We start from the raw sequence: 10,555 nt of genomic DNA, 5'->3' as shown, positions 1-10,555 counted from the left end.
TGCACAGCCCGAACTACACGCAACGAGTTCCCTGCCAACACGCACCCCCACCATACACTGTGGGGAATAGGAGTGTCTCCATTCTGGCAGCGAGTTGCTGCCAAGAATGGCTGAAATGCTGCTGCAGGAACCCGCACAGTACAGCAACCCCCCAAGGGAGAATTCAAGCCATTTGTTTCATATTTTAGGTCTGACTCAGGACGTGCTGGGTTGCCAGGCAGCAGTCCTGGGCAGTGCACTGGGCTGAGAGTCCTTTGTGCTGCATTGACTGGCTGCACTGGCTGCCCACCTGCCTTGGAAGGACAGGCACCTCTTTTTGCACATTCTATCCCAAGGCCTGGATGCGCAAAACAGTGGTTTGGATGCATCCTATCTGAGCAAAATGAACATTATTGTTTGAAAAATGCTTAACCATAAATTACCCATCTGTACCATTTGCTTAGGTGTGGTGGGAAATTTTCCTTCAAAATTATAAATCAGAAGTTTTCCTTCCTTGCTGATACACAGTACTCCACTGCACTGTGAAACACTGTCTGTTTGCTTGGTAGTTTTGGACTTAATCACCTGTGATTCCTCTTCTAGACTCAGAATGGGTCCTACTTTCACTCTTCATGGGAAGCCATTGCCATTAAACAAGAAAAAAGCTAAGCACTGTCCATTCAATTCCCAGTGTAGCAGAGGAGACCCCCAAAATCTTTCTGAGGTTAGGTATGATATGAGCAGCACCAGCCAGCTCTGTCTGTGTAGGTCATGGCCATGCAAGGAAGCAGCCCTGACACCATTTGGTTGTCCAAACATGGCCAGGCACAGATAACCTTTGCTGTGCTTTGAAGGTGTCTCCTCTTCTTTATGGGTCAGAAGGACTGTCTGAATAAAGAGAACAATGATGTTTTTAGTAGCATATTGAGGCATGTGGGAAATTAATCACACGTGGAGAACTGGAAGCACGTCAAGTAATGTTATGTGCTGTAAGTGCTCTCTGAATGGAGCTGGTACAGGCTGTGTGCACTTAATTACTGGTATATCATTAGCCAAGGCCTGCAGCGTGGCTGTGCTGAAGCTTGAGCAGGACACAGTACGACACAGGAGGATGGTTTTGCTCAACTGTTTATATTCATAAAGCACTGCTGAATTATCTCACAGGCAAAGGCCTTCTACAGAACCAGGAGACTGGGAGATAACAGCACCTCACCACCCAGGAGTAACTCACAACAAGCCATATTGCATCCTAACATCCCAGACAGAACTAGGGCTGTAAAGCTGCTCAAAAAGTGTTTGTTTGGCTCCACGCGGTGGTTCAAATCTGCCACAGATCTGACTTCTTTGTTTTTTCAAGAGAGGGTAAAAGGAAACCAGTGTCAGTTCAAAGCAATGGCCCACAAAACCAGTTTGCATTTGTGAACTCCTCTACCCCAGTCATTTCCCAGCAGATGCAGAAGTTTAAGTTGGGTTGAAGTTTGTAATATAATTGCTTTGCTTTTCTTAGTCATCTCCCCTATGCCCCATAGATGATATTCACAGACCACTCTGGGGTGTGCTGGCTACATGTCAACAGCCTCTGCTTGGACAATGATCAAGAAGATCGAGTGTGTACAAGCATGTTATGTGGCCACTTTGTGCAGTCAGTTACCACAGTTTTCTTAGAGTCCCTGCGGTGCAATGGGGGTTGAGACTGAGCCAAGAAGAAAAGAAGAGGAACAGACAGCAGCAAAGCCAGAAAGAAATTGAACCAGCAAGGATTCCATTAGGCAGTTGGAGGGGTACCTGGAGCAATGCAGGGAAGAGGTATATTTGACCCAATGGCTTAGTCCCAAGCATATAGGGTCTGTACTGTCCCAGTAGCTTAATGACAGACAAAGATATGTTGGTGTCATACAGAATTTCTCTTACCTTATGGGAAGTTGGCTGTCCCAGCAACCATCTGAACAGCCTACCCACAAAGTCCTTTGCTGCCAGTTAAATCAACAAATCACCTACTTCTATCCCAGCAGCAGATGTGGATGAGTCCACAGTTAGAGGGAGGGAAGTTCTTTTGAGCAATACAGGAGCCAGTTCCTTGATCTTTTACACACTCACACAATATGCCCATTTTCTTTAAAGAAAGGAGTGATTTCCATTTGACTATGAGATCACTGCAATGCTCTTAGGTAAAATAGTAGTCCCAAGAGCAGTTACCCACTAATGTCTCCCTAAAACTAGGCAAGTTCAGAAGGAAAAAAAAAAATCCAACTTTTTCTTAGTCTCCCTGGACACCTGCAGCTCTTCAAAGAAGTCACCAACTCTCACATTTTGCAAGTGAAGTGGTTTTAGCTGTTCCTGTAGCAGCTCATGCTGGTGCCTGATAAGGAGCATCCAACTTCCACTTGCAGCATGGACTTTCAGGCAGGGTGAGCTTCTCCTTCCCTATGTCTACACTCAGCAGTTGCGAGCAGCTCAGAGCTGCTCTGCCTTCCAGTATCCCTCCTTCCTGTTGCTCATCTGCCCTCCACTATGCTCAGATATTGGGGAACAATGGGGAGCATCTGGCCAACAGCCCAAAAAGGGAGAAATGGGCCATGTGCCTGCTGGGCTTCTGTTCTTTTTTTCCAGGAACTGCCCTGTCCTCACTAGGATGGGGATGGTTTCCCAGGGGACGAGGCCTACAGTAGCACTGGTGATGTTTCAAAAGGAAGGGAGTTGCTTTCCTGTCTGCATCTGGGATTTGGAGAGATATTGAGCTTTCTTCAACATCACAAGACTGACTGCAGCCCCAGCCAATGCAGGTGTCAGAAAGACTTGGGTCATCCTGAAAAGTGCATCTGTTCTTTCCAGCTCTTTACAGTGATGAAACATGACCTCTAGGTCAGTCCAGTTGTGTTGTGGAGCTTCACACCTGGTGTGCAGATATTACCACTGCAGTATGTCATCTTCCTCCTCTTCAGGCACCAAGAATTTTCTGGCGTTTATAAAACAAGCAGGCAGGATCACAGCTAATTTCAGATGTGTTTCCCCATAGGGTACCCACTAGGCTTCAGTTTGTACTAAACCCTCCCCAAAGACTTAGATAAAATATTGCACCCTCTAAAACAACAATCTTATAGACAAACATTTGGGACCTTTCATAGCTGCCACTAGTCTACCCATTTATAGTCACTCCATTTTCACAGCAACAGGATAGGTAGGAGCTCATACATCTAGAAAAGGAGAGGGTGAGCTCTCGATATTAAACATCCATTTTCATGCTGTAGGGTCTACAATACAACTCAGTAGCTTTAATCCTCATTAGCAAAGCATGCAGTACAGGAGAGCCATTTCATTTCTCTCTAATGCTCTGTATCAGAAATGTATCTAGAACTGCTAGGTAATTGGCAGTTATTTTCTTCTAAAAATGTCCACTTTCCTCTATAAAATTATAGAACAGTCTTGACTGCATGGAATTTGCAGACTCTTCTTGGAAACCTAGATGATGTGTTTTCCTGGTTTGTTTAATTCTTCCCTATTTTTCTCACCCTCTTGCTATTGTCAAGAAAGGGGGAGAGGGGAAGGAAAGTAGGAAGAGCCAGGCAAAATATGCAAATCCCAGAAGCACCCCCCCCCCCCCCCCAGATTAATTGTCACAATTGTTTTTTTTCTGGGTCCTGTTTCCCTAGGCGTTAATGCCACTTCAACAGCAGTTTTGGGAATCATGGGGAACCTGAGAACTTTTTGCCCTATGCTGTAACTACAGCTGTTGCTGTAGTCAATGATACATTCATCATCTTTTCCTCTTCTTTGTATCCTCTAGATGGTGCTTGTGTATCACTTTCTACACACAAAAAAATCATGCTACTGCTAATAATGCTTGGAAAATGGATTTGAAGTGCTGTACTACAGATCATTAGGAGCAGAGGATGGTGGTGGACACACTGAGTGGTTACCTGGTCCAAGTGTCCCCAGAGAAATGGTTGGCCTCAGCCACTTTCCAAATGTGAGGCACAGGACAGAAAAATTCCCATGGCACATTTACTGAAATCTGATTGTATTGAATAGAATCAGAGAATGGTTTAGGTTGACAGAGACCTTAAAGATCATCTTGGTCCAACTCCCCTGCAATGGACAGGGACACATTTCACTAGACCAGGTTGCTCAAAAATGCATCTGACCTGGCCATGAATGCTGCAAGGGAAGAGGCCTCTACAACCTGTGCCAGTGCCTCACCACCCTTATAGTGAAAAATTTCTATTTAATGGTTAATCTAAATCTCCTCTCTGTCAGTTTAAAGCCATTCCCCCTTGTCCTATCACTCCATGGCTCGACTTTGTGAAGGAAGATTTGGGAAGGGCTCTACCCATGTGGGTGTGTCCTTCAAGGCTGTGCAGTGGATTTTGTTTTTTACATGCTTTTGCAAAATGTCCCTCTCCAGCTTTCCTGATCAAAATGGTCTTTTCCAATTGCTGAAACACCATTCTTTTCCATGAACAACATTGCCAAAGCTTGTGCTGACAGCAAAGAAGGTGGGTACCTCCGAGTGTGTCTATTTATCAGGAAAAAGAACACACCCTGGAAAGAAAAATACCCATTCCTTACTCTGGTTCAGTACACAGACGTGCCTAGAAATATTGAAATGCAACAGTGATGAAGGGCTGGTCATCCTTTTCCTTTACTTAATTTCAACAGTAGTAGTTTTTTAATTTTGGGATAGCTGACATATTAATTCCCTCATCCCAGCCTTCACTACCTGTGCCCACCTGGAACTGACCAAGTAATTTCAATTCCTCCTTTGCATTCCCTCTCTTCAAATATTTGCAGACAAGCAACCTGGCTAGGGTCTGTTTGGACTCCTTATCTCAACAGGTTTCAGTCCTTAAAAATCCTCTCTTCCCTTCCCCACACCTCCTGTCTAAATTTGCCAAGGGGTAGTCATCAAACATGCTCTTTGGCAAACAGAGTTACTGTTTACCCAGCTTTTAGCTAGGCATGCACTGGGCTTTGCTGGGGAATCCTGGCCATCCTATTGGAAGACAGCAGAGAGCAGCTGTGCTCCATGGAAAATATTTCTTCCTTCAGTTCTTGAACCTACAGACATTTTCAGTCACCTTTCCAGGGAGGTGTGCACCCCTGTGTCAGTACAAAATGGGGTTACCAGGGTAGAAACTTGGAGGTTTTTACTACAAGAACAGGAACCACTATTTTTAAAGGTTTTATATAGCCATTTGCACTCAAGGCTGTCTGTTTTCTACTTGTAAACATTTCATATGCAGGAAATACCAGAAAAAGACTGTAAACAGGATGGGTGACTTCTCACTAGCTAAGACAAGATCCCATTTCTATAGATGGGGAAAGTAGAATGACTTCTCCCAAGGTCACACTGGAGGTGGGTAGCAGGGCATACCAGCTTGCCTCCTGTCTGGTGAAACAATTTCCCATTTTGGCCTAGGTCACGCTCCTGGATCACATAGCTCCTGCACATCATTTAGCCAAGGGGCCACCTTTAACTCTGTCAAGTTCACACCTTTTATTGATAATAAATTATAAATTCATATTGCTTTGAGAGTACCAAAGAGAGGGATCTTTTTAAAAATCATAGAATCATAGAATTGATTGGGTTGGAAAAGACCTCCGAGATCATCAAGTCTGACCCTTGGTCCAACTCCAGTCCATTTACTAGATCATGGCACTCAGTGCCACATCCAATTTCAGTTTAAAAACCTCCAGGGCTGGTGAATCCACCACCTCTGGGCAGCCCATTCCAATGCCTGATTACTCTCTCTGGAAAGAATTTTTTTCTGATCTCCAACTTAAATTTCCCCTGGCAGAGCTTGAGCCCGTGCCCCCTTGTCCTATTGCTGAGTGCCTGGGAGCTGACTGCCAAAAGTGGGTTCAACTTTGCCCTGGCTTTAAAGCTCCATGGCATCTCCAAAACCATGTAAGCTGTAGCAATGGATATCCAGCTCCATATTTTGTAGCTGCAAACCCCTCCTACTGCACAGAGCCAAATCTCAGAAGGAGGAAAGGAGTTTTAAACCACCTTCACCAGGATTTTTAAAGCACTGATCCTCAAACTTGACTTCCAGCACACTGAACACACAGAATCACTTTCCATGTGTAAACAGGCGTGTCTGCAAAAGCTCTGTTTTCCTTTGCTCCTTGTTAAAAGAGTATTTTAAAAAGGGACAGCAAAAAAAGTAAATAGCATGGGAGTAGTACCAGGCAGTGCCCACAAACCCAGCCGTGCTGCTGTGGCTCCCACCAGCTCCCGCCTGTGTCTGTCAGGTACATATTTGCACTTGTGCTGCCGCCTCCCACCAGGCTGCTGGAGCACTTAGGGCAGTCCTTGACTCCACCCGAGTCTGCTACCTGCCTGTACTCACATCCTCTTGCCCAGGAGGAAAAGGCAGAGCTACACCACACACTGGGAGGGTGGGCAGGCATGTCCAGCATCGCGGCGAGGTTGTGCCAGGAAAGAGCAGTAGCAGATGGGCTTGGATCCAACAGGAATGCCATCAAGTATTTGAAGCAAGACTATGAAGCCCTGAAGCAGCAGTGCCTGCAAACTGGCACACTTTTCAAGGATGAGGAGTTCCCAGCCTGTCCTTCTGCTCTGGGCTACCGGGACCTGGGACCATACTCCTTCAAAACCCGGGGGATAATCTGGAAGCGCCCCACGGTAAGAGTGCTTTATAACTGCCTGTTCTATTGGGTTCAAATCTAATGAAAGCCCACTTAAACATCCATGCTAAATCAGTGGTGAGCTGAATATCCCCTATTCCTGTGTGTTGTGTTCTTAAATTCTATCTTGTTTTACCTCCATGGATGGTAGAAGCAAACTTGGAAAGGGGATGGGAAAAAAGAAATCATTGTCTTCTAAGCCTGTTATAAAGCAAGGAATCCATGGAAATCTGCTTCATGGGAACCTGTTTCCTCTCTGTCTGTCCCAGATTCTCAGAGCTACAAGTTCAAGGTGCAATCCAGAGATGTATTGAAAAGCTCTATATGCATCCAGACAGAGTGTGGGGCACCCCAGGAGCCATCCACTGTCAATTGTAACAGTACCCACACCAAGGTCTTGCCACTGTGCACCTCAGGAAATCAGGCTAACACTTAAATAAAATTCTCTGCCTCGCTTCAAGCTACGTGTAGCAATTAAATAAAGGCTGGAATTGCCATTATTTAAATACAAATATCCTACAAAAGGCTTTTGTTTTTAAGACAGTAGTTTTCCTCGGGAAAGATTAGATAATGAATTACTTCTGTAAACCACAAAATCAGGGCTTCAGAGATTTTTCTGCACTTTCATTTTTCAGTCATTTGTTTCTATCCCTACTTTGCTCCTCCTTTGTTATTTTGCTCCTTCTTGCAACATCAAGAAATATTAAAAAACTGAGGAGGGAAGAAAAAAATCTGCAAATTACTTATTTCCCTCTGGAAGGGGGAAGGAAAAAAAAGAACAAAAATATCAAGGCTTATATTTTTATTGTTGTTTTCACCTGAAAAGTGAGAAACAGAAATTTTCAAGTTTAATAACTCCAGGTCTAACAACCCTGGCAACCCCATTTGTGCATAAGGACCTTACTTTGGCACCTGGATATTACGGCAACAGGTGGCATGGACGATTCTCTTGGCTTTGCCTATCCTTGGAGAAGACCAGCTGTAGGAAACTCATCAAATTAGACTTGGGCTACAATACTGAGCCTGCTGCAGGCAGACACACACACACAAATATATCAGAATAAGAAAAAACTGAGGACTTGACATCCCACAGGGTTACATGTCCCAGCCCTACCAGCCAGAGACCTGGTGTCCTGGCACTCAGCAGAGACACACGCAATTTATAGACACTTAATCCACAAGTACCAGGACTCACTGGCTTATCTGTATGCAGGGGACAGAGCCCAACCCTGTTGCAAGGTGACACAAGCCCTCTCTTTCCCCTCTTTGGAGGGACCTGGATATGATCTACTTTTATGTATTGGGGATGACCCCTGCTGGAGGCCACATGCTGCTCATTTCTTGGACTTTTTCAACTGGCCAACAGGTTCCCATCTGCAAACTCTGCCTGCAATTGCAGGCTGACAGGATCACCATTCACTTCCCTGCTTGTATCTGAAACAGAACCAGTGGGTAATCAGAAGAAATGCCCCCTGTAAAATCATATCCCCTGATAATATGAACCCCTATCAATCTACAACTGCTGGTTTTGTGGACAGCAAGTGTTAGACACTGCCATCAAAGACTTATCTTCTGATTTCAACAGCGGGTTTATAGTTTTAGAGAAAAGATGGAAACTCAGCTGTGTGAAATGTGTATGTGACACTAGGGAGTGGCTCAGGAAGGACAGCTGTCTAGGTGAGTAATAAGTCATATGCAGCTGACTGACATAAAGTGCACCACTTTGAGAGGGCGGAGAGAAAAACCTACACAAAACCTTTCTCTTTGTGGTGGGTAACCTATTCTTGACTCCTATCCACTGGACAGAAGCAAAATAGATGTAGCTGTATGACAAGAGGAGAGTGGCTCTTCATCCCACACACACACAGGAAGTCCTGGGTTGCCCCTGGCTCTTCACAGGATGATCAACTGCTGCACTCTGTGAGAGCCCGTGACTGCCTAAACTGTCCTCAACCTGCTTGCCAAGTCAGGCTTCCTGTAAACTGTCCCTTGCTGCCATCCAGAAGCTTGTGTAAAAAGCTCAGAAAAACAGAGGAGGCTTTTGTCCCTAGAGAGACAATGTTAACTTCCTAATATAGGCCATGAATTGTTGGAGAGCTCACAGTTGGGACAGGAGTGACAGTCATTGCCATAACCTACTTGGCTGGCCCCAAAGGACCAGGAAGAAAGGAGGGTTGTTGCTAATAAAAGCACTTGCGTGGTTAGCCTCCCAGTAAGAGGGGTCAGGCTTGGGGAACATCACCCACACTGCTGGCAGGAGAAACTCAGCAGAGCTCCAGTGGCACAGACAGCAGCAACAGTCACAAACTCATTTGTGTTGCTTGAACTGAAATCTCAGCAAGATAAAGTAAAATATAAACACTAAGGTTGAATTTTCACCTGTCTGCATAGTAGAAAAATTCTCACTAATGTCACTAATAGTCTCAACTAGCAAAGGGCATCAGAATTTGCCTCAAAAAACTATATGGAATCCTCATTTTAATAAGGAAAGATTGACCTGGGACCATGTCAAACAGAGACAAGAGAAAAGATATATTTTTTAAGAAATGTTGGAAGTGTTTAATATTTTTTGACTATTGAAACAAGGAACAAGGAAAGGGAACTTTTCAGAAAGGTGAGGCAAACTTTGACATTGTGTCTTTTCAGGAGCTATGTGCCAACCCTCAATTTATAATTGGAGGAGCTACCCGAACAGATGTCTGCCAAGGAGAGCTGGGTATGTACAGTGCTTCTGAATTTTGTTGTGGAAGAAGGAAAAAAAGGAAGCTTCATTTAGAAACTCCTCATACACAGACCATTTTATTGGCTGTCTCTCAGACATAGTATGGAGAGAGGCAGATACTCAAGAAGGGGACTTACATAGCAGCATTGCTGCCTGAGACAGGGCTTGTAAGAGCTATGTCAAACTTGGAAGACACCAAACTGTTTCCTGGAGGTGGGAAGCTAATTGTGGGGAGCAGAAGACTGGCTTGCTCTTGACATCTTAAGACAGAGTTGGACACCAACCTAATCATAAGAGCACTTGCTCTGACACAAGACAGTTGGCTTTGTGCCCATCCCAGCAAGAGCATCTTCAAAGACTCAGGGGATAAGGCAAACCAGGGAAATTTTCCTGTGCAACCTAGTCCTTGGGGATTATTTGAGAGGCAGAGCAAATTTCAGTCTCAGTTTCCCACAAAACAAACACACAACAACCATAGAACAGAGCAGGAACTAGTTTAATAAAAAGGTTGGATCTATGACATGCCATTTCATGCCAAGCAGGTTGGTCCAGGCAGGAGTTAGAAAGAAAGACCACATCATAAAAAATGAGCAGAGCACCCAAACTTTGTCATATGATCCACAACAAGCAAAATATTCCAAGCCCTTCATGGTGAATGCTTCTCCTGCTTGTACAGCATTTGGCATAGAGCTGTGAGCAAGGACGAGAGCAACCAGGCATCAGCCACACTTGTGCAGGCACAGACAGAAAAGGCAGTGCTGCTCAGCTCCCCAGATCAAGGCCTGAAGCAGAGGAGACGTCTTGCAGGCAGCATTCATCCAGTCCTGGAGAGCCATCATAAAAAAACCTTTCTTACACATTTTTCTCCAGTGCTTGCTGTTGGCTAAACAGATCTGCTATGCAGGCAGCCAGAAGGGAGCTATAAAGGGACTTGATTTCCCCTTCAAATAGCTGCAGCAGCAGCACCAGCCACCTTCCCTGCCTGCCTCTCTGATAAGATCCAGCTGCAGAGGACAGCAGCAGCAACCTCTCCTGACTACATATAGAGGCGAGAAGGCTGGAACTCTTGTAATGAGAATTTGATAGATTAGACACAGAGAAATCAGCCTTTCTCCCTCCTGTGCTGCTAACTGCAGTACTCCTGACCTCACCGGTCTTCCAACCCATCCATTGTGCAAATGAGATTCAAACAATTTCTGCAAGTCA

At 45.0% G+C, this 10,555-nt stretch overlaps 1 protein-coding gene across 1 annotated transcript in view; it reads left to right on the top strand.

Annotated features, from left to right (window-relative positions):
- Positions 1–6,346: 6,346 nt before the first annotated feature.
- CAPN8 (calpain 8) overlaps positions 6,347–10,555 on the top strand; it is a 30,212-nt gene continuing 26,003 nt past the window's right edge. Inside the window, exons 1-2 of the mRNA XM_071579361.1 lie at positions 6,347–6,625; positions 9,274–9,343. Coding sequence (XP_071435462.1) covers positions 6,389–6,625; positions 9,274–9,343 — 307 coding nt within the window. The 5' untranslated portion in view covers positions 6,347–6,388. The remainder of the gene's footprint in view (positions 6,626–9,273; positions 9,344–10,555) is intronic.

This window comes from Pithys albifrons, chromosome 2 (assembly GCF_047495875.1).
Source record: "Pithys albifrons albifrons isolate INPA30051 chromosome 2, PitAlb_v1, whole genome shotgun sequence".
NCBI classification, from domain to species: Eukaryota; Metazoa; Chordata; class Aves; order Passeriformes; family Thamnophilidae; genus Pithys; species Pithys albifrons.
Note: the sequence above shows the minus strand (reverse complement) of the source record. Positions and strands in the feature narration are given on the sequence as shown.